This window comes from Neurospora tetrasperma (genome assembly GCF_000213175.1).
Source record: "Neurospora tetrasperma FGSC 2508 unplaced genomic scaffold NEUTE1scaffold_1, whole genome shotgun sequence".
NCBI lineage: Eukaryota > Fungi > Ascomycota > Sordariomycetes > Sordariales > Sordariaceae > Neurospora > Neurospora tetrasperma.
In genome coordinates, this window is record NW_009799099.1 from 1025098 (window position 1) to 1048405 (window position 23308).

The 23308-nt window shown below is 50.0% G+C and overlaps 7 protein-coding genes across 7 annotated transcripts; 4 read left to right on the top strand and 3 right to left on the bottom strand.

Annotated features, from left to right (window-relative positions):
* Nucleotides 1–3014: 3014 nt before the first annotated feature.
* NEUTE1DRAFT_75300 (uncharacterized protein) lies at nucleotides 3015–3349 on the top strand (the record flags this gene model as incomplete). The annotated part of the gene is made up of 2 exons (XM_009849337.1): nucleotides 3015–3111; nucleotides 3179–3349. The coding sequence occupies 2 exons, from the start codon at nucleotides 3015–3017 to the stop codon at nucleotides 3292–3294; spliced, it is 213 nt and encodes a 70-aa protein (XP_009847639.1).
* A 1823-nt stretch (nucleotides 3350–5172) lies between these two features.
* Nucleotides 5173–6194, bottom strand: NEUTE1DRAFT_119539 (uncharacterized protein; the record flags this gene model as incomplete). Its single annotated transcript, XM_009849338.1, has 4 exons — nucleotides 5173–5410; nucleotides 5580–5672; nucleotides 5764–5883; nucleotides 6072–6194. 3 exons carry the CDS (start codon nucleotides 5852–5854, stop codon nucleotides 5229–5231), a joined length of 366 nt encoding a protein of 121 aa, XP_009847640.1.
* Nucleotides 6195–6516: 322 nt separating this feature from the next.
* NEUTE1DRAFT_143784 (uncharacterized protein) lies at nucleotides 6517–8506 on the top strand (the record flags this gene model as incomplete). Its single annotated transcript, XM_009849339.1, has 4 exons — nucleotides 6517–7126; nucleotides 7183–7865; nucleotides 7941–8045; nucleotides 8116–8506. The coding sequence occupies 4 exons, from the start codon at nucleotides 6759–6761 to the stop codon at nucleotides 8493–8495; spliced, it is 1536 nt and encodes a 511-aa protein (XP_009847641.1).
* A 4321-nt stretch (nucleotides 8507–12827) lies between these two features.
* On the top strand, nucleotides 12828–13589 carry NEUTE1DRAFT_35710 (uncharacterized protein; the record flags this gene model as incomplete). The annotated part of the gene is made up of 3 exons (XM_009848816.1): nucleotides 12828–12953; nucleotides 13011–13166; nucleotides 13257–13589. The coding sequence occupies 3 exons, from the start codon at nucleotides 12828–12830 to the stop codon at nucleotides 13587–13589; spliced, it is 615 nt and encodes a 204-aa protein (XP_009847118.1).
* A 1653-nt stretch (nucleotides 13590–15242) lies between these two features.
* NEUTE1DRAFT_34692 (uncharacterized protein) lies at nucleotides 15243–15533 on the bottom strand (the record flags this gene model as incomplete). The annotated part of the gene is made up of 3 exons (XM_009848768.1): nucleotides 15243–15286; nucleotides 15364–15383; nucleotides 15409–15533. Coding segments are annotated over 3 exons (189 nt in total), but the record flags the coding sequence as incomplete, so codon positions are not given.
* A 985-nt stretch (nucleotides 15534–16518) lies between these two features.
* Nucleotides 16519–17443, bottom strand: NEUTE1DRAFT_35794 (uncharacterized protein; the record flags this gene model as incomplete). Its single annotated transcript, XM_009848821.1, has 4 exons — nucleotides 16519–16797; nucleotides 16840–16876; nucleotides 16902–17301; nucleotides 17359–17443. The coding sequence occupies 4 exons, from the start codon at nucleotides 17441–17443 to the stop codon at nucleotides 16519–16521; spliced, it is 801 nt and encodes a 266-aa protein (XP_009847123.1).
* A 1267-nt stretch (nucleotides 17444–18710) lies between these two features.
* On the top strand, nucleotides 18711–21845 carry NEUTE1DRAFT_97521 (uncharacterized protein; the record flags this gene model as incomplete). Its single annotated transcript, XM_009849340.1, has 1 exon — nucleotides 18711–21845. One exon carries the CDS (start codon nucleotides 18711–18713, stop codon nucleotides 21843–21845), a length of 3135 nt encoding a protein of 1044 aa, XP_009847642.1.
* Nucleotides 21846–23308: the final 1463 nt, after the last annotated feature.

Below are 23308 nucleotides of genomic sequence, written 5' to 3' on the forward strand. Positions count from 1 at the left end.
ACTTCGTTCCTCTACCTAGGTAACTTGGTCCTTGCTTGTTACAGTTTGCACATATGCGCTCAAATTAATCAATTTACATAGGAAAAGTTCGGGTTCTTGACAAGTGTCCTGGACATTTCCCAACACAATTCTCACTGCGGGTTGTATGTGACAAGTCAGATGTTACAAATTGTATTGTTCTTTACGGCTGGCAGGATAAAGTGTTATGAGCACAAAATGATCGAAGTTGGGAGATTCCACAAACTCCGTCAGAACTTGGATGCTGGCTAGCTCAAGCACTCAGGTTATTGACTTTAGACTTCAAAGTCCCGAAAGATCAACTTACACCCAAATTGGAGATTTTGGAGATGGTAAGTACCTATTTTTCCACATGAAATGACCAGAAATATCGGGGGCAGAGTCTGCCAGAGGTATCGTCACTGCTCTGAGACAAACCGCCCTTTCCCGCTCGCGCTGATGAAGAAGTCCCTACCGAGGATTCGTTCGACCGATTGCTTTGGCTTCCCTTCGCTTGAACACTCTGAACGGAGACCTCGGCCGCTCAGACAGGCGGAAGGAGCGCTTCTTGTCGCCTTCGATTTTTCTGTTTAAGTGAGCGAGCCATCCGGGGTAGTCACCTATATATCAAGCTCTCAGGTTTCAGTTGCAGCTGATTATGGCTCACTCAGGAGCAAAGTGCCAGTGTGTGGGAGTTGAATCTTGGTTGAAGCTGAGGAGGAAGGTGAAATTAAGATGCGGTATGATTGATGTTGGATGCGGGGTTAGCGCCTGCCTGACCAGCGCGGCCAATGCCATTTACCTTTTTTTGGGAGGAATGTGCCAGGGGTTGTAATGGGAATATCGAGCAATGAATGGGTGGCTTCAAAACCTGATTGGAAAGACCAACCAAGCCTTCTACTGCCGACATTCACGCAAATTTTTCTTAATCTTATTCACGACACTAGTATCGAAGAAAGCATCACCATTCTTCACCCCTCGACATGCTGTCTACGAGATCAAACGGAGAATTCGATAACTGTTCTCTTCTCAGAATCTACCAACCATGACTTGATTCCCCTGCTTATCATAAGAAACGTTGATTTCGTTGGCAAACGACGCCAGAGATGACGAAAACACACATCAGCTTGTCGAATAGTCCTTGTTAAGCCCCTTTTACCTACCTCGGATCAAGAACCAAACCACAAGTTCACGCGAGCCAGCAAGCTACTTGCGTGACGAACAGCTCTGGCATCACAAGTCATCGATGCAGGTGCTGGGACAGGGCATGTCGGACTTCTTTCTTCGAGACGGATACGTGCATCGGTTTCCGTCTCTTCTCTGGTGGAATTGGATGATACTCACCAAACTGCTGCTGTGTAACCTGGACCAGCTGTCAGACCTGCTGCACACCATACCCCAAACCACAATCCGCAAGTCCCCGGACTTCCGCTTCCAGAAGGGGACTTACCACTAAACCGCTCTCAGACAATGTTTGCTACCACTCTGCTGCCTGTTAACGGGGACACCAGCTACCCGGTCCGTGGAGCCGCCGTCAGCTTCAGCATTCTCGGAAGATCCCCGGAGGTCTTAGCACACAGCTTCACGCAGGTGACATACAAGTCAGGAGCGTAGTCGCTCGAGTGCACCCAATTCACCCTTCAATGATTGGCTGCAGCGTGCTTGTTTGCTCATCACAGGGAGTCCTGACGTCCTCACCATGATCCTCGGTTCCGATGGCTTGTCCACGATCTTCCCAAGCGCCAACCGCAGCGGGCCGGCGGACAGGGCCGTCACCGGGTATATATACGATGGTTCCGAGTGCAAGCCTTATATACCAAAGCGGTTGGTGGATGTGATGGCCAGACTTGAGCTCCAAACGAGCAGTCGCAAGAGATACGGGGCAATCTGGACAACGTAGTTATTCCTTTACTGGTTGATGCGAGGGCCGAAGGGGCTGAATTACGACCAACCGACCGTATCCTTTGCTATGGACGCTTGATCTTCCGCTAATGGCAAAAAGCCGTTCGTATTTGTGACGATGTCTTGCATGTCATGGCCTCAGATCGCTCAAAGAACCAACGACATGCACCGATCTCCACTGGACACTCGAATCTGAGAACGTAGCTTGACATTTCGGGAAGCTGATTCAACCCCCACGTACCAAACAAATGTTTGTCTTGTACAGCTGCAGGTGTTGACCACTGTTTTGTAAGACGCGATGTGCTTCGCTTGCAGTGAATCATACTATGCCGCCTGGGCTGTCTTCTTGCAACGTACTATCAATGAACAAGCGCCATTGTCCTCAAGCCACAGCAAAGGCTCTGCCGAATCGTTATGACCGCCAGCTTGACAACAACAAGACAAATATATGATCTATCACCCACGGGGCTGAACATACTCGATATTCCCCCTTTTCTTCTTTTCTCAAATCAACCACCAACATCACAGATCCACGCTGTCTGGCTGCTAATGACTTGGCATGAGCAATAATTGTTCTGGGATCAAGGCGAATGTTCGCACAGAGATGTTTGTCTACACATTCGATATACCTTGCGCACGTTGTGCACAAAGGCCATGATTACCTCCATTCTGGCAGCTTGCGAGACTGTGCCTAGGTCTGTATACAAGCCTGCCGAATCTGAGTATAAAGATCCCCCGTGGTGCTCACCTTTGCAACGTCTGATCAGTTCTATCAGCACACACTTAGGCCTCCAGATCAAAGATTTCTGCTAGGATTTCAGGCGTCCCATAAACTCGAAACACTCCTATCATCTGAATACTTTCAGTTTCCATGCTATCAAAATCTTAATCTCAAGATTCACATAACCCACGACCTATAAAGACACTTCACAGGCGCTAGCACAATATATACAACAGGTAATTCAAATAACGCGTCCCCCCAAGCAATTAGCTAGATACTTCACAACAGACTAAAGCTAATCGTTACCCCCAGCTAAAGGCAAACCACTTTACTACTACTACTACCACCACCACCATCACCACAACTACTCAACCTCAGCCCCCATACAAAAAAGATGTGCGACTTTGACGAATTCGTCTTCACCTGTGGACACTCCACGTTCCGTCTCAAAGCCTACTGCCACCGCGCGCGCAACGACCCCTACAAGGAGTGTCATTACGTCAAGAAGCTCCGGGATGTCTGGGACCAGACGTATCCGTGCAGCGAGTGTGTGAACAGGGCACAAGCGGCGGCAGCGGCACAAGGAATGCACATGGGAAACGAGCAAGGGCAGCAAGGTCAGGGGCACCAGCAGGGGTATCAAGAGCAGTATCAGCAGTACTAGAGGTACGTGAAATGGATGAGGTGGCTATTTGTGAGTATCTAGTAAGGAGGTTGAAAGGGGGGGGGGGGGGATATGAGAAATGTTTATGAGGAATCATGTGCCAGTCATTACGATGATGGTTGGGAGACGAGATACCATTTCGGGGGCTGTCAATGGGTGGTGGTATACTGATAGGAGTACGTAGAAGGGAATTTAATGAACACGCTGTAGACTAAGTTATGAAATCAAATTGGATTCAGTTGCGCAAGGGGATTTCTTTCTCTTTTTTCCAAAGAAAAAAAAAAAAAAAAAAAAAAAAAAAAAAAAAAAAAAAAACGGCATGTCCAGCGCGTGTGTGATTGCGAAGCGGACTATCATGATGGATTTCACATCTACTGACATCAGAGGGACACAGATATCAGAGCCCTACCAGTAAGGCACCTTACGGATATGATAGGCAAGGAGCTCTAGGGCTAAGGTGGATTGAGAACGAGCAGAACATTTGTTGACTCAGCGAAGTTTAGGGTTATGCGGCCGCGATGTAAAATCCGTGAATTAGACATGTCGTTGGGAAAGAAAAAAAAAAAAAAAAAAAAAGAGCCGAGGGGTGAGGCGGATCAAAGGGGGAAATAAGATTTTCCGACATCACTCAAATCGCTGAGAAGACGTCAGAAGAAAAAAAGGGAAGTAACAAGAACGTTGAAAGTGCTGCTCCCGTCTGTTCCCTGCGCCCAGCAGGCAAGGGTTCAGTTGCGAATTTGTGTGTGTGACGTGGTTGTTGTATATACCTATGAAAGGATTTTTCCCGTATTCGCTACGTCGAATCCAAGAATCATCTTGGTCCGGTCCATTGATGATGTGAGGGAGAAGAAATGAGGAACACTGCGCTTTCCTATGTAGGTTAACATTGAGGTAGGGGTAAGATTAAAATCAATCTCCTGATACTTAGTCTGTGACGAAGAATTCCTTGCTACACAGGATCACTCTTGTGGTGTTGGAAGTACAGTACATTACATTACAGCGCCACGGTCTGGGTGGGTGCATTGAAACGCCCCGGCCGTCGGGAGGTCATAAGTACGACTGCTTGGTTGGACACGATGCTATGATCAATTTATAGATATATGGTGTTTTGTAGTTGCAAGATATTAGAATGGAGCCTCTTTTCCGTTTCTCTTATCAAAGGGACGCTGCACTGATGAAGCATAGGGAATGTTGAAAGGTAAGTTAGGAGACCGAGGACAGGTGCCCAAGACTATATCCTGTCTGTCTAGAAGACTCGAAGCACGAACCGGAGATTTTTTTCCACAAGGAATGCGAAATAGAAGCGCCTCCTACCGCAAAGCCGTGAGAATAGCAAAGGCTGGTGACGGACGAGAAAGCGGAAGGGCACACACCTGTGTGACCTACACCAGGATTTTGACAGCGGGAAATTCTTTGGCGTCCACCACTAGTTACCGGCTGGGCGTGCCACCACGAGACGGGGAAACTAATTTGTTCATGCAAGGACGCGCGCAAGAAAAGGGACTCATCGATTGTTGTTCAGCGACTGTGGCAGAAAGAAGCAACTTGTTGTGTAGGAGTTTGAGTGGATTGGATTTAACGAACAAATGGTAGCACCAACTGGACTGAGCTAATCATCATGACATCAAACATGTGAATTGATGTATCCAGCATTGTGGCGGGCTTCATGGGAGAGTTGTAGGCTTTGCGGGAAAAAATGGCGGCTTTGGCCGGGGTTATGAAAAGCATCGCCAGAATGAACCTGGGACGGTTGCCGATTGACCTAGTGTAAGCTACAGCTTGAAGCTGAATCTTTACTTCTAGCTGAAGGTAGTTCACAGCCTTGAGCCAGGGTAACCTGAAGAGGGTATCGAGCTAATAGTGCTAGCGGGTGAGAAAGTGAAACTTCAGAAAAGGATGACTTGAGCAAAACCGAAACATGTATTAATTATTCAGACGTAGTCCTTACTCCATGTTAGTTGCGCCCTCGACCTTGCCCACTACGTTGTAGCGCTTGGAGAAGAAGGTGATCCAGTCGTTAAGCGTCGACTTGTCCTTGTCATCAAGATCTTGCCAGTCTGGCCTGACATCCTCGGCCTTGGTCGAAGTCTTGCCGAGAGCGCGCGAGGCGTCCTTGCCAGCGAATACTAGAGCATGACAGGTGTTAGCGATGAGTGAGCAATGATATCGTTTGACTTTGCTTTCGCCGTGAAAGGTATGTTTTGACCGGCGTGACTTGTAGACAAAAAGAGATATGTCGTGATGAGGTGGTACTGAGATTTCAAAGGGGGGCGCAAGAAGATGTAAAAGAAATACCGTGATAAGAGCCTCCAGGCTGGTACGCTTTGTTGCCCGTTACGTCGTAGACGATGCCCTTGATGGCGACGTAACACTTTCCACCATCAGCACCTGAGGTAAAGAGTGTTGTCAGTGTCATTGTCTGAGAAAGAATAAAAAGTGAAGAGAACCTCTACGGCCGGGTGGATGAGTGAGGTCTTACCGTTCGCCTTGGCCAACTCCTCAACGGAAATAGGGTCGTCCTTAGGAGGGTTCAACTGAACAGGAACCTTGGGCTCAAACTTTCCAGACATTGTGATGATAAGATGGTAAAGTCTTTATACTTGGATTTCGTGATCAGCGACATATACCATTTTAACTATCTCTTTTGCAGTCCGAGTCCTTTCAAAATGAAAGAGGACCAGTCAACCGGAAGGCATCATCGGTGATAAGCCCATCCGCACCTCATGAACGGCAAATCGCAATTACCCTGAGCTGGCCATGTCATGCGAAAAGTTCAAGTGAACATACCTGTGAAGAAATGGCAAGAGCTTGACGACTGTGTACTAAAACGCTGAATGGTGATGATTCTTGGAAAGAGCAATCTGAACCTCAGTCGCACGCAATTCTTGGTGACGGCGTCAACTGAACTCGGCCACAAGCGCCAAGCTTGGAACGCCGCTGGCGGACCGGGGGGTTCTTAAACCTCGGAACGGCAACGGCAGGAACGAGCAGACAGGCAGGGGCAGGGGTTAGAAGATGACTTGCAGTTGGCGACGGCTGTTGGGGTCCTTAGGGTGGACCCCCCGAGGGACCCCCATGTTCCCTCTACTATGTACCGCACTGCGGGGGAAAGTCCACAGGGCATCAGTACGGCAAGTCGCCAAGCACTCAAGCAGGGCATGGAAGTAGCTCCCCAAAGAAGCTTCAAACGACATCCATGCATCTTTTTCAACGTCACCTCGAAAAAGACCACGTCCAACATCTCGGTCAATCTACGCATGAGAATTTTTGGATTGCTCTAAGCGACTTTGAAACTTCTTCTGGTCGTTATCTTGTACTTTGGTTGATGCTTCAATTGACAATTCCATAGCTCCATTGAGCTCTTCATCTCCCATTTGAATTCCGCTGCTCCAGTCAGCGCCAAAGCAACTTGAGGACTACCCACTCTCCCTGTCACAGCACGCCTACCGTCTCTACCTTTGAGAAACCGCGGTCATGTCCCTCGCACGTCTTTCCGCTTCTGGATCCCTTCGCGGCTCACCATCTGGATCCCCTCTTCTCCTCCGTCTTGAGCTCATCAGGCGTGGCCAAATACACAATGCTCGCCCTCTCGTCGCCCATCGCTCCGTGACTTCTCCACAATGTCGCTCCCTTCAAACAACATCGAGGACGTTGGTAGACAAGAACAACACCAACAAGAAGTTCTCACCTCAGCCCCAGCCCGTTCCCCTTTCGCAGATCCCTCGTCTCATACTTGGGGCTGCTGTGGAAAATCTTCGTGGTCTGAAGAGGAATTTCCGAAATGGTACCTTCAAGACTATGCTCCGTCAGAACCCCGAAGAGCTGGTGTTTGCTCTGGTCTTGTACGTATATATATGAGCCAATTCCTGTTCTCTTCAAGATGCTAATCCTTATCCAGGCTTGCTGCACTTGCTGTTGTCATGGTGTACATCATTCGGGTTTACTTCACCTACTTCTACTCAGAGCAGTTCACCAAATACCCTCCTCCCATTGCAAAAGCTCTGCGCCGGGCACTGTACTACAGCAACTACAATCCCGACCAGCAGATGGCCCTCAAGTACTGGAAGCAGGCTCTTGAGCTGTGTGATGAACTCCACCTCGATACCTTCTCTGACGAAGTCATGGGCATCAAGATCGAGCTTGCGGCTTGGCTCGAGAAGATTGGGAGCTACGACAACGCAGTCAAGGTGCTGGAGAATCTTTCGGGCGACTGCAAGCGCTGGGTTGACCTTATGGAGAAGAGCGTCAAGGAAGGAGGAAAGATCCCGCCATCGCTACTACCTCCTGTGGTGCCCCAGGATCCAACTGGCCAGCCTGCCACCGCTGAAGAGCCCAAGCAGCAGGAAACTCCCGAGACCATCTGGGGCAGGCGGACTCGCATTCTTGGCAAGGCTGTTGGAATCAATGTCAAGCTTGCCAACCTCTACTCCTTCTACCTCGCTAAGCCCGAGGAGGCCCACGAACGCCTGATCTGGGCCGTCGAAACCGCTCTCAACGAGCTTCGTAGACGAACTGTCGAGGGCCTCAAGGAGGGAGAAGGCAAGTGGATGAGTTCAGAGGAAATTGGCGGTGCCTTGGAATGTGAGTGTTCTCAGTTTTCTCGCCTCATTTCACACTCTCAACCTGTCCACAACCCGCTAATGTTGAATATTGCAGCTTTGGGACATAGCTACGAGGCCAAGTCGCAATTCCACCTGGCTCTGCCGCTCTTCTTCCAAGCCCTTCGGTTGTCTCAACACCAATGCCACAGCGCTACTATCAGTCAGTTTCCATCACGCATTATCCTCGGTGGCGGATATTTGCGCACAACTAAGCTGACAATTTCCTTCAGTGAACAACATTGCCGCTTGCTTTGCGCAGCACCCTATAATGCCTGCTGGTCAAAGCCAAGTGGATACCCTGATGGGTGAAGAAGTGGCTTCCGCAACACCAGCACAGAAAAGAACTGCGTATCTCGAGGCAGCAAAGCGCTGGGCAAAGAACGCTCGACAACACGCCAATGAGCCAAAGGGTGATGATCGGACCCCCGAATGCGATCAGGCTTGCGCTACCTCATTGTGCAACCTGGCCAGCATTGCTCGTCTGACCGGCAATGTCACTGAGGCTCGTCGTCTGTTCGAAAAAGCCATTGAGATGAGCAGGAGCCTCGAGTTTGAAGAGGGCGTGACCCAAGCCGAGGACGGCTTGCGGGCGCTGTCGACGTCGTCGTAGTGGAGTCCTGGATTCAATGTGCCACTGTTCAACCGCAAAAGAGGATCAGCGTCTTCACCAGCTCATTGATGGATGTCAGGGAACCTGCATCGCAGACGCTGCCGCCCTGGTATTCCACGGAGATACGCACCGCACCACAGTCCACTGGCACATGCACCCACCTTCAGCTAGGATAGTTGGATCCGAATCAAAATCCTGAAATATGCGATCATGGCGTATTCGTTATGCCGCGTTCAAAACCTTCCTGTCATCAAGGATCAGGTTTTCGTGGTGCTGGCGTAGGCGCGTCGGATCTCCATCTCAAGACTGTATAAGGGGAAGATTCTTGGCAACGCTATACTTTATCGCCAGCCAAAAATCCAACTTATTATTTTCGATGCGCCGTTCCTCGAACTCGGCAATTGTTAGCTTCACCGCTATGTTCCAAGGCATCAGCCAGTCTACATGTTGGGTTGCGAGTAGGGTAGGATCAGTGGCGTCTTCCGGATACAGCCCTCCAATGGTGGGAAACTCGATGGAATACAAACTAGCACACATAGGGTGCGCATGCCGACGGCTCGAGCGTCTGACCCCAGTGTCACTCACCTATGTACCAGTTGACGAAATCGGAAAAGGCAAATCATCAGACGCTTCCATTTTGTGTCTCTCGGAGTTGTTCGGTGATCGGATATTTTCAGAACGATTCGTGAAACTGATGGATGCCTCAGAAAATTCGCCATGATATTTCAGCGCTATTTCGATGTTGAAGTTCTCGTTGTGGCTTGCTTTTGCCGAGCCATTTTCGTCTAGGGCCGCACCGTCACAAGCTCTGATCGTATTTGGCTTTCAAGGTGCCTAGAGCAGCCCGCATGATGTGGATATGTGCGACATCGACAGCCTTGCCAGCCCCCCGCGGAATCACTCCCAAATATCCGCTTGCCGGTGGTTCTCTTGTCTTTCCCTTGAATGGACAGACATCTAGACTCCTCCCGAAGTGCTGGTCACATCCCCTCCAATGCAACGACTGTCTCACCCGGGCTCAACAGCGACAACTCCTTGAAAGAATTACAGTCACGTGAAGTGCCCGAAAAGATAGGTTGTCATCACTCGTTCATCATCGAGCTTGAATTACGCGATTAAAGGATACACCCCCAGCACTGCGGCAGGCTTGCTTCCAGAAAGGAACTTTTGTGGTATATGGCCAGATAAAGAGCCATAATTCACATCCAGATACTCGGCTGACCGAGTATTCTTTGACGCAGTTGGATCACGGCATGCTCATCTTTCACTTAAGGTGAAGACCAAGACTCTCAGTGGTCCTCTCGCTACAAGTCTGGCGTTTCCCGGCCCTTATCAGCGTTTGAACCTTATTGTGATCTATCATAGGGGTTGTACGTCAAGGGTCCTTCTCATCTTGAAGCCACATGTTGCCGCGCCAAACATCCGGGAGGCTGAAGCCACTCTTTCTCATCGTCAAGCATCAGGTCTCAAGTACGACAGATAGAGTTTAGGCAGTCGCTTTTCTTCCTGGTTAAGTGGTTCAACAGGACACTTAGATGTGGAGCTTCTTCAACGAACAGATCATGTACCTTGCACTGGATGTACAGACATCACCGTCTCCTCCATCAGTACGTTCCTCGCTTAACAGCCATCGTCATATCCAATCGTCACCTCGCTTACATCCACCATTGTGCGCTGTGTAACGTTTTACTTGGATTCAAAGACATAGCTCAAACACGCCACAATACTCGAGAAGCGCACTTGAGTAAGGAAGTAAGCTACTGCGATACTCACGACACTCCTTCTCAACACGCTTCAATCGGACCAACATTCAATCATACCGTACTTGGGCGGAAGAGCAAGCAACTCCATGGCTAGTCCAACCCTGTATGTCGATCTCGTTGGCTTCAGACCTGGATGTTATTGCCCTCTCTCATTTCTGAGCTTATTCCTTTCGAATGTGAGAAAGAATCCGGAGACATCCTCTCGGTAACTCAATACTCACAATGAATACTGTGCTACATACGTTCCATGGGCCACCAACGATTAATTCACCTGCAATCGCACGGCCACGACGGCCCAAGATCCGCACTTCGGCTGCCGCCGCAGAGAATGCGGATGACAGACACATGGCCGCCCACCTCTGCCGCAGTGTCATCCTTAAGTGCAAGGGTGAGATGGAAAATCAAAAGAATTGGCGAATAGAATTACAAAGAATGAGGCTGCCTGAGATGGGGTCATCGGTGGCTCTTGGGGGGCGTCCATCCCATGCTCGTGGCGTGTCCGGACCTAAATTTTCCTGTCTCGAAACCCATCGCCCACAGATATTGCATGCTGTCAGAAACGAAATGATACCCTTTAGTATCCCGCAGTGTTGTATCTAGGCCAGTTTTGGTTATCAAGCCGACTACACCTGGATCCTTTGGAGAAGCGAGAATACGAAACTGTTTGACGACTATGCAGATTTATTTCTGGAAATCCTCTGGGTCAGCAAGGGACGTGACCAGATACCCTAGACTGAACAGTGACAACCGACGGCTCGTTTTCGCCCAAACTACCATCCGGTAATACTATTGCTATGTACTACCGCATGATGCTGCACCACAATCGGGACGTACCGAAGACTCTCACTTATCATTGGATCACTTCGGGATGAGAAGACGGTACGGAATTGCCGTTTGACGCACTGGTCATATGGGATCACACGCATTCATCACGCAGAGAGGCACAGGAAACGTTACCACTTTTCCTTAGCCTGACCTTCTAGCTCTGTCTTCAACGCATCTGAAAAGCATCGCCGCTGTAGGGCTGAAGCTGTGGGGGAACTGGTGCCACGACAATATCCTAAGCAAGATTTCCTCGACCGAAGATGTCTACCGTCACCAAGACACATCTGCATCGGCCCAGACCCATGATAATTGGCTTTGTCACAGTTCTGTTCGAGTTCCAAGATCGGCTCATCATACAGACGTTGACGGTCTTCCTTTTTGAGCATGAAAGTAGCGAGAAGCCCAGCTATCTGGTGCTAGATCATGGAGGCGATGAAGCCGAGAACACCTCGGGGTCGAGGCGAGAGATCCCATCGATCCACGTGTGGAATCGGGAAATCGTACCTACAGCGAACTACAGTGAGGTCCATCATCTAAGAGCACCACCGTGCTTCACCTAGAGAAGTTACCCAATGGTTTCACACCATTTCCACAGTGTCCGTACTTGCCTCGTTAGATGCAACCTCCGCCACCTATGGTGTTCGGGCTTGGCATAAAGCCCATCGAATGGTTCACTAATCGCACCGTTTGCGCTTGCATCGTTGAAGATTCCAGTCAAGTCAAATTGGGGGTCCTTGGTTGAAGAAAGAATTCAGTTGCCTAGGGTCCCGCACCCATCCAGCGATGTGAGCGTGTGGTGGTACAGCAGAGAGAGGCTCAAGCTGGCCGTCTTCGGCAGGGCCGTACGGCAGCGGGGCACATATTGGATATGATGATGTTGAACATCCATCCAGTGTTGATATTGACCCAGGATGACCGTCGACAACCGTTAGATCTTCGAAGCTACCTCTCAAAGTCACACCTTAGCTTCCTGATAAGGGAAAGGAGACGCTTAAGACTTGTCAGACTTCGCTTATGGTACCTTGCACTTCTTGAAGTTTTGGGTTGGGCAAGCTGGCCACCCCAAGTCGGACGCCTGTACACTGCTTACTGTCAAACTCGAAGCTCTTTCTGTACCAAAAGCACATTTCCATGGCACCTGAGAGGTCTTTGTACACCAGAAGCACCTCCCCCAGTGGTGTAGATGCGAGTTCCCTACATACACCCCTGTCAACTGTCTTCGATATTGGCGTTACACGCAAAAGTTACCCACCTGCATTATGACATCCAGATGTGTACACCGAATTATCTCCATCGTGGACCAAAATGCACAGTTGAGGCTCTAAATTTGGGCTAAATTGTGGACTTCTTCCTCAGGCTCTGCTCAAAAGACAGACTTCTGGGGTGTCTGGGGACATTGTAGGATGGCTGGACCACATTGTCTTGCCTTGCCGTCACTGCTTTCAAGGGGGGGCCATCCGCATTGGGTAATAGGCTGCCCGGCGCAGCTAGGAGTCGGGAAGTACTCTTCCCTTCGGATGGGTATATAATAACGGGGCCCCTGGGAATTTCGAATGGCGAACGGGTCTTGAGATCCTCACACACCAGGCGTCAAAATCCACTCTATATTCAGCAACGCTTGATACTTGACCCTCCTTCTATTTGTTCAACAAGATCGGGAGGCGTATCTCAAGCCTTTTCCATCGTTACATAGATGTCAAAATCTTCTCAACGATACCCTGTTACGAGCCAACAGCATTGTGTAATGGAGGACTTCAACCACTTGGTCGATATGCCGACTTCTGAGAGTTCTTTTCGGTACATGTATGCGGAATCTGATCAATATCTGGACGTACACTCTTCGGGATCTCAAAGCTCAGTCAGCTCACCAGTGAGTATATACAACGCCCGTTCGTGATTTTTTGGGAGACTAACAGTAGTGTGGCAGTACGATGTGGCTTCCCTAATGGACCCTAATATATATGCCGGCACCTATCAAGGCCTGGAGTCGGAAGATGAGTCCTCGCAGCAACCGACCCAGGAGCAGAAGCCTAAAAGAAAAAGAGAAAACCGGTATAAGAATGCACCCCCGTCTGTCCTGTCGGTATGTGATGAATCTTGTGTTGTTCCCGCTCAGATCTGTATGAACAAACAATGGCTGTCAGGACGAAATTAACCTAATGCCTTTCGACAGCGTCGAAGAGCCCAAAATCGCGCTTCCCAGAGAGCTTATCGCGAACGCAAGGACCAACGGATAAAGGACCTCGAGCAGATGCTTAATGAGGCCAAACAACACAACAATGCCCTTGGCCAGGCTTACGCTGCGCTCCAGGCCGAATATGAGGTGCTCAAAGCCTCTCAATTCAAGGACATTGGCTATTCAACCGCCAACAACCTGACTTACCAGCATTCGCCGCTGCCGACAACGAGTACGGTACTGAGCAGCACTGGATTTGATTTGGACTTGTACGCGTACCATGAGTTGAGCGCCAACGGAGGGTATCATATGTTTGGGAAGACAGCCTAAGGGCATATATTACACTCACATATCCATCCCACTTTGACGGCTTGTTGGGCATCTTTCACATGACCATGGTATTGGAGCTGAACGTGATGACACGAAGCAAAGAGTAAGGAAAACCTTCGGGTAGCACCAAACGGTAGACGAAGGAACGAATCCGCGGTCGGGAGCTCCCGGTAACTCATCTGCGCACCGAACACATTGACGCCCACTGCTGCGGGGCTGGCCAAACGAGGAAATACAAGCAGAACACACATCTATGCCTCACGCGAAAGTCCGCCCATCAGTCGGTATTGGGAATACCCACCAAGAAAGATGAAGTCCAGAAGCTCGGTTGTCGCAGCGCATTCTTGCCCTTCTCGTTGGTGGGATATCATGGTCACAGACAGCAACACACCCCTTCTACCTTTCATCACGTCCGGCCTCACGAAGTATCCTCCCCGGTCGAGAATCGGGAAGACTCTCGTGTCACAGTCGCTATGATAACTGATTTCGGTATAGATCTGCTTGCAGATCGAAGTGGATGGGTGTGGTATTGCGGCACATCACGGCAAATGCTACCCACGAGCACTTATCATCTACTGACTTTGCCTCTCTGCCCTGTCCGTTGGGAGCAGCGGGGGTAGTTCGGTGCCGCCGGGTATAGCCGGTACTGCCAAGGAAGGAATGAAGTACCGGAAGAGTCCAGTGGTCAAGGTACAGACCGATCTAAAATCTCAATGCTCCAACACTACAACAACTCGCGAGCAAAAAAATCCAGCACAGCTGCGTTCAACATACACTACTGCTTGAACATCGGTAACCAAAGCGGCAATCAGGTAGCTCTCATCCATGGGTATGTTGCATGATAGCTGGCTTGGATTGGCTGACTTGTGGGAGTAATGAGTGGTCACTAGACCTACCGAATACGAACCATTCAGCCCCGACCCCGCCGTGCCTCTGGCCCCCTGATTCAGGCCCTGGCTCCAACTTTATTCTAACCCCCTCACCATCAACAGCGGCGGCAGAAGCAGTAGCAGCAGCAGCGGTAACGAGAGTGACACCGGTTCACCAGCCAGCAAAACGAAAGCAACGGGCGTAAAAGTCGCGGGCATTCCTCACATCAGCCCATTACACACACATTCACCCCCTTGCCCACAGATACAGCAACTACACACCCCATCCCTCGACAACACCGAGCCGAGTCCGTACCGAGAAAACGGATTTTTGGAAGAAGAGGGTATCGAGATTGGTGGTAGTCTCTGACTCACTGGTTCTCCCTTTCTGAACCGACTGACTGACGTCTCGCTACCGTTCCGTCCCTGTGGATAGCATGCAAAAAGACGGCACGGACTTGCTCGTTGGGTCGCCGACCTTTTTTTCTTCTTTGACACATCCCTGAGACCCATCTCCTTTTCCAAGGTACCCTCGTCTAGTACCGGAAATGATATTACATGACATGACATAAGACGATTGAAGGATTGGTTGATTGATGAAGGTTTAATGGAATAAACACGCGGGGTGGCCTTTGGGTATTCATTACATACATGGACCTGAGATCTATGTTTGGTATGGAAAGGCAAAAAGTACATGGTGGGAGGCTGGCTGGCTGTCTGTCCTTGGGTTTCTTTGCGAGGGGCCTATTTGGTTGGGCATTGATGTTCAGGGAGTTTGGGAGCGTTATAGTTTTCGTTTATATTTTTGGCTTTGGCTTATGGTTGTAGCTAGCAGTGGACACGAGATATGAGATTCGACGATGTGAATGAGCGAACCCAAGTTTTTTTTCGGTGACCTCGCTTACTGCTGGGGCTTTCTTGTGTGCTCTTGAATGGGAGTAAGAACTTACTTTCTTTGACGCAAGGTTTTCTGCTGGTTAAAATGTTGGGGACTTTTGATCATGTGAAGAGACGTTTGTTGTTTTTCCTCGATAATCGACGCGCTCAGGCTCGAGGGAAAAGTACTTGCTTGCTTACTTGCTTGCTCATGAGGAAAGCAGCTACTCGGTATGCCATGTCTTCACGAATGAATGTTAGGTAACCTTTGATAAAAGTACACTCGTACTGCCTTAGCTACAAATGTAGAAACTCTGCCATATAAGGATATTGCAAGCACCATCCACCTTGCTTGTACGCATGATGATCGATACCAATATCGTTTCATTTTCCAGTTGGAAGGGAAGAAAGGGACGTATACTATTTTTCTCGCTGATTGTTGCCAACGGGATTACTATCCTGGAACCATCAACATACCTCTATTCATCGAAATGGATCGGATTGATAGGCAGGTTCCGTTCTGTCCGAGGGACGAGCAGCCATGGATACTCTGGTTTTGATTTCACGACACGCGTGTGAATACATCTTGCGAGCTGATCTCGCCGCCTAGCGTAGACCCAAAAAAAAAAAGACTCGAGTTTCCATACTCGACCTTGAACAATCTACACTCGTAAATGTTTCTATTCCCCATTGAATTCCTATGTACTCTCATGGTCTTCTTGTTGTATCACCCTATCTCATAGGTTAATAAAACAACAACATCTCGATGTCTCTCTTTACCTGTCTCATATCTCAAACCCCCTTTTCCCATTCATCATGGTTGGGAATTTGTCAACATCAGCACCCCTGTAAATAGGTATCCTCAACAATTACCTCAAAACTGTAGCGGACAGGATTGCGGCCGACTTCTAGTATCTGAAAAAAAATCCTCGAAGACAGCAAAGCGGAGACTGACGACAGAATCCAACAGTTCTTTCCCTTCGATCGAGAATAAGCGCCAGATGAAGTCTCAAATTAGAGACGCTGGTAAAAAAAGCAATTACTTCCCAGCAATCGAACCTAGCAATGGGCTCAGCTGGAAGTTTATGCCATCATGGCCACCGTCTAGAACCACCTACACTCAGTGATTATCCATTCCCCATTCCAATATTTGCAGTATCACAATGTTTTTCTTCTTGTCAAGATTAGAAGCTGAAACCCGTAAGCGACAACATGTCACGAAGTTCATTTGGCCAGCTCTCACTCCCCTTGTCAAAGAGCGCGTGTCTAACAAACTCCCCATTCTTTCGCAACTTGACCAACGTCATCAGGCGAGGGTCTTGAGCAATCAACAATGGCGGCTGACAATAATTGTCGCGGTTAAACCGCTGGTGCCTCAACTCGTCGTCCGATATCTTCGTCTGCTCGTCAGCCCAAACCGGCTGGCTATGATGCCTTGAGCTTGACGAAGACGTCGGGTTCGTCTAGAAGTAAGTGAATAGCATGTCAGCATCTCTGGTGAAGACCCTGTCTGCAATGAGATCGAGACCAGAGGAACATACACTTGTACGAGCCGGCGGCCCCTTACACCCCGGAAAATTGCTCCTCTTCTCGCTCTATCTCCAGCATAATCTCCAACAACGACTCAACATCGCCCTGAACTTTTAGCAGTCTCTTGTCTCTGATTTTATTATTCACCAAGACGCGGCCGTACTGCGCCAAGATAGCGAGGTAAACCTCTTCTTTGATAAGCAGTCTGTTCAAGTCCTCGGCAATGGTATTGTATAGAGCGCATGCTACGTCGATGTAGGCTGAGTTCCTTCTAAAAAATTGCAGGAGAAAGTGGTCTGCTACCTGGCTGACCTGGTTCATGTTGTCGAACGTCCTGATGCTCCTGGGCAGGAGCTTGGTGAGGCGAAGGAGGGCGTCAGTGCTGTAGGGAATGTCGGTGGCATGGTCTTTTGAGATCAGTGTCAGCTTGCTTTCACCTTGTGTGTATTGGCGTGTTGAGGGGTGACACTTTGTGGTTTGACGGAGAGAAATACCTGCGATGATGACGGAGAGTGTCCTGCGAGCGGAGTCTAAAGCGACGACGCCGGTAGACGGCGGCTCCGGGGCAGTTGAGGCCATGGTGATGAAGGTGTGATGTGTAACTGGCGAAACTCTGGTGGCTCACGGAGAACGCTGGTGATGAAGTTCGTGATGGAGTCTTGGGTTTGGATTTTGTTTAGGACGTAAAGCAAAGACCCGAAACGAAGATCAAGCATGGGGTGAAGGGAAGAGATTCGCGAACTGGAAAACCTCAAGGGAAAGAGACAGGCGAAAATACCGGTAAAGCAAAGCATCAGGGTTCTGCCATAAACCGCCATGTTTATCAGTCGGGCGGAGATAGAAGATGAGATGGAAAAACGAATTGGTTAAGGAGATGGGAACCGGCATGAACTAGTTTATCTTGGATACAAGAACGAACAAGTTTTATCGGTATACCGACGAGGGGAAGAAGTGTAACCACAACAAAACCACACTTAAACCTAGACTGAGAGGGAGTCAAAGTTGTCGTTAGGAGTCATCATGGTTCTGACACATGTGCAAGTATGTAGGAAATGAAAGAAGATTTCGCGTATGTTGGGGTGAAAGCTGTCTGCAGTGTCCAGCACGAGATTTCGGTCCTTCGGAGCAAACCTGGGCCGTGAAGCGTATACTCTCCTCTGCGCCTTCCATTCCGTGAAATTCCACCCAACGCATCTCGTTCCTTCTCAAGAGTACCATTCCTTCATGGCTGGAAATTCTCAATGCAAGATCCTTCCGCCCGCAAAAAAAAAAAAAAAAAAAAAAAAAAAAAAAAAAAAAAAAAAGAGTTTCGTGTTTCAGTCCTTTTGTACAATCGAGAAATGCATCCCACTTCCCGACGGCAAGGAAACTCGACTTGGGCAATCCCGTGTCCCAATGTCGTCCAAAACATTTCTCTCACTCGGCGCAAAAACAACACCGCAGAAGGAGAGCCAGGGCAAGGATCGTGAAGCTGAGGGCCGTTGGTGGCAGAGGAGATGCGTTGACCCCGCGCGTCCTCAATTGGACAGACGGAAAGGAAACACTTCAGCCGCGCCTCAGTTAGTGCATACACTCCCCGGTTAAACTATCGCCAACCCGATGTGACCTCCATTCAGCTTACCTTTTGACTCAGCTCAATCGCGACAACATTGATATCACAGCTTCTCCTAGCCTGGCGCGTCCGCCGGCGCGACCATGCCATCGAGACTTCGCGCGCGTTGATCTCCTTTGCCTTTCGCCAAGGCAAGCGTCAGCTGTTTAACTTCTGTCTTTACGTTCAAAACAAGCCTGATTGGGCTGCCATCATTCACTCAACCGACACTCTTTGCCCTCGGCCTACTTCAAGATGGCAGCGCTTCCGGAGAACTGGGAGATGGACTATGATGGAGCCATTAGTCGCTGGATATATCGATTCAAGCCCACAGGGCTTGTTCAATACACCTTTCCCAAGCCAGGCGATGAGTTCCCCGAGTTCGTTGGCGATTTTGGCGGGCCTATGCCACCCGAGGACAAATTTATGAGCCAAAAACTCAAGAAGGGGCGTGCTACAAGCGAGTCACTGCTTAGTTCTCCTACATCCAACATCAGCACAAATGCGGATTCAATAAACTTCTCCAGGCCCAGTTACAATGATCCACCGCCATGGTTCCAGCCAGACGGGTTTATGTTCATGGGTCCTGGAGCGTACAATGACACCAGTCCGGAGCAAGATGAAGATGAGACCCCGTTACCGGCGACTGACCCCAAAATACCAGAAGCAAAGGTGACTAAGCCGTCAACTAGACCGTTCATCTCTCCTGTAACGAGTACAGAAACCACTTCTCTGGTTGTCACTAGCCAACCTACCGCTGGGACGACCTATGAACAGACTATGCCAGCGAAAGTTGACTCTACGTTGTCCCCGGGGGTTCCTATGTTGGATGGTCGTCCGATAAACCCAATTTTTCCTATCGGTTTTGTGGCAGAGTTATACGGCGAGTCGACCGCGATGACTCGCAAAGAACATCCTGCCGCAGCGGAGCTACCAGGTCATGAGGCGCCCATCCGGAATCTACAGTTGGCGAATGCGGATCAAATTGCGCCTGTCGAGTTATCCTCCGAAAACGCTAGCGTGAAGGCCACTTCTGGCGAACAATCGCAGAAAGACCCCAACTCTCAAAAGACAGATCCAGGATCAAGACCGAATCTCGATCGGAGGACGGAGTCAAGTCCCTTCATTTTGGGCGCCAATTTTGCCTCCCCTCCCTCGAATATTGCGCCTGCACACGCACACAGATATTCCATACAAGGACAAGTGCCGTCTCGGGTTGAGGTGCCAGCTGTGTCGACAGCTAAAGCGACACCGGGACAGATAGTTGTACATGAACAACCAGACAAAGCAAAGTTCAGAATAGAGTTTGAGACTGACTCAAAAGCCAAGAAAGAGGCGGATAAGTTTGTGACCCAACAGGTACCGTCCATTCTCCAGCCCGCCCGCGGACGCCCAAAGCCTTTACAGAGTCCTTCTGGTGGCCAGCAAGCCTCTTCAACTACAAAAATCTTTGTTCAAAGACCGCTGTACGACCACCCGGAGTTAGACCATCAGACAGTGAAGCCCCTACATGGCCATCAATCTATGATTCTGATCCACAAAAAGGATGAACTGGATCCCCCGCCTGCATTTACGAGGACAAATACTCTGCCTGCAGACTTGCCTTCACTGCCTTTTATGGGGAACGGATTTTCTACAAAGACTGAGATGTCTTCGCCAACCCCACAGCCACAGGACCAGCAACCTCCACTACAACCAGCTCCAAGCGAGGAGGAACCGCAGATGGGGTTCAATTTGGCTTCGACAAGTAGACCGCATAGGGGAAGCTTAAGTGACTATGCGAACCCAGTTCTTCCTGGTATCGGGCAGTCAGCAAAGCCGCTGAACATCAGCCAAGCCTCTTCCCAGACTGAAGTTCAAGGAGTGGATCAGCCGTCTCTGGCAGCGAAAAATTGTGAAGAACAAACGGCTCCAATGTTGGCGCAGGAATTGTCACAAGCAATTGCTGACTTCTCCCTTTCTCGTCAATATGAACCAAAACGTACCACAGAGATGGGGATGTCTGATCACGGTGGCGTAACAGTACAGTGGTGTCAGGAGAGGATGCATCTACGCCATATGCCAAGCGAACAATCCACCGAAGCTTTACCTGCCACTGTTATCTGGGATTATCCTGTTCCTGAAAATGATTTGCATAAATCACCGCACTCTCATTCTGGCTCGGGGCCTCCGCGACCTGACAAGATCCCCATCGGCAATCTTCAGCCCGCATTCACTCCTTACCGCCCTCCGGCGGTGGAACAGACCTTCCGCCGAAAACCTGTGGCCGAGTCTCAGGGGCCCGCGAGAATACCAATTTCGAAAATGGGGACTGGGCAACAAGGCGGTCCCTTTACTCCATTGGGTCACTTTCAACAACAAGGAACCCCAGAACCTTACGTATTGCCCCATTCCTACAACCAACAGCTCCCATCGTGTAGTGGTAGAGTCCTGCCACAACCAAGCCTAAGTAATTCGGGCCTTCCGCAAACCTTTCCTCCACCACGACAAATTCCCAGCCCAAAGTCGCAAGCACGGGCATCCACATGGCCGGAACAAGAATCAACAGCTCCCTTTACAGGTCAAATGATTGATTTGACGTCAAAAGCGCTTCCTCCTGTATCTCCAACCATGCACCAGGCTCGTGGATTATCTAGTGAAACTTCAATACCTTTTGTGAAGGAGAAGCGAGGATTACTTTCAAAGTTTAGGAGAACTGGCAATACGGCCAGCTCCTCGAACAAGCTTCAAAAGTCAGTCGGAAATAGCTATCCCACAGCGAGCAATAACATTTCGCAGTCACAACCTCCTGTGTCTTCTCCACCACGGCAAGTACGTGTACCACCACAGAATACTCAGGTACCATTTCAGGGCCCTCCTCCATCGCACCCTGATCAAACACAAGTGCAAGGATATCCATGGCTCACAAATCCACTTGACGCGTGGTCAGCGTCTGGCCATGACCCCCGTGCTTTCACCCCGACAGTCCAACTCGGAGGTCCTCATTACGAGCCTGAGTCTACTTACTACCAGCAGCAATGGCATCATAATCATCAGGTGCAACAGCAACAACAACAACAACAGCAGGTGAACGACAGAAGGGAGAGCGAAGTGTCCAATCTAACCGACACTTCGTCACCTTCACCAGTCCCCAGCAACGCGGACACGGCATCCGTCGCAGACAGTTCCAGAGTCTCGATCATCAGCAATCACCACACTCGCCCCGGAAGCGAGGGCGCTGCCAGTCTCGCCAGTATCGGCACCATTGGCAGAAATAGCGAAATCACTCCGCCGCCAAGCTTCAGCCGTCGTAACGGGCCTGGCTCGGGTAGGTGGGGAAGCGTATCTGGAGCTGGTGGCGGTGGTGGTGGTAAATATGATGGCTCCGGGTGGGGTGACTTTGGAGTATAATGAAAAATCTTCGGTCAGTCCTTTGGGAATGGAATTGATAATGGCGACCAGCTTCTTTTCCTATCACGACGCAGCAGTTGAGACAGACAAGCCAAGCATGGCGTTGGACATGTGTTCCTGCATACTTCCCGTCCAGCAACAACTACATACACTAACATCTGACAACTGACATCGGCACGTCCCTCCATCCCGTCTACCGTCCCGTTCTATACCGTCAATCGGCTCCCGTCCGCTAGGCCCAAAAGTTTCCGAGGCAATTCAGACATCAGGGGTCCAGGCATGTGCCAGGGTTGGGATAAAGATACCTATCTCGGGAACTGGGCTGCCGGGGGGCGGAGGATCGGCAAGGAACAGTGGAACCTCAGTGGGTTTGTAGGGGCCTCTTATGGGGCCAAATGGGTGCCTTACAGGGACCGCACGCAGAATGGTGCTGTCGAGTGACGTCATAGCACATTCTGTTGGACTTGTCTCGCCAACCACGGACGACCGATCAACGAGTGAATGCCACTTACGAATCGATAATTCGAAAAATAGAGTGAAGGCTTGGGATTAGGAAGGGGATGACGGATGCCGGTGGCTTTCGTTGTTTTGATTAAAGACTTAGTCAGGGTTCTTGGCTTCATTTTAAGATGCAGGAGATATTGGAATGGGAAACAGGAACGGTGGAGGTTCACCAGCATCAGGGCATCTTCTTCACATGGAAGTTGCTCCTTCACTTCATTCCAAAACTGAATGGATGAGGATACCGCCGACATGTCGCTTCCTTGTCATCACAATGGACACAAACAACACGCATCTCACCGCCGAAAAAGGGAAAAAAGCAACCACCGATCATCTCCCCCTCCACCCCCGCCCTACCGGCTTACTAACAAGGGAAGACGGCCGGACTCTTGTGAAAGGCCGTCAAGTCAAGCCGTCCGGGCCCCCGCTGCTATCTGATTGTTTCGTCTGCAGCTCTCCACGGTAGCCACGGGCGGCCATCCATGCCGTCCCTCCCGTTCAACCTGTCTCAACCGGCAACGCGAAACACGTCTCCCACACTTTACTTTCTTATCGCTCCTCGCTGACTTGTTGTTGCCCGCGCTTGGCCGGTGGGTCGCGCCTTTGTGCCAACCCGCCGATCTATCTCCACTCCCCCGGGATTCCGAACGCTTTCGTCAACACCCAAGCAAGTCAACCTCCTCATCTCGGTCATGGATTCACGGGTCCCCGGTCCCGATCCCAAGGCCCAGTGGCCCCCCCCCTACCTACGCAACGCCAACCCCCCACACGTGTCAAGGTGGCACACGAAATGGATTTTCAAAGGGTTCTTGGATCTTGACAGTGGCGTCTTGGATCTCCGGTTTCCCATCTTACACGGATGCCCTTTTTGAGAGTTCAGGGTCCGCCAATTTCTTTTTAATTTTTTTTGCGGCTTTCCTGTCACGGGTAGCCCCCCTTTCTTCCTCCCGTCTGTTTGATAT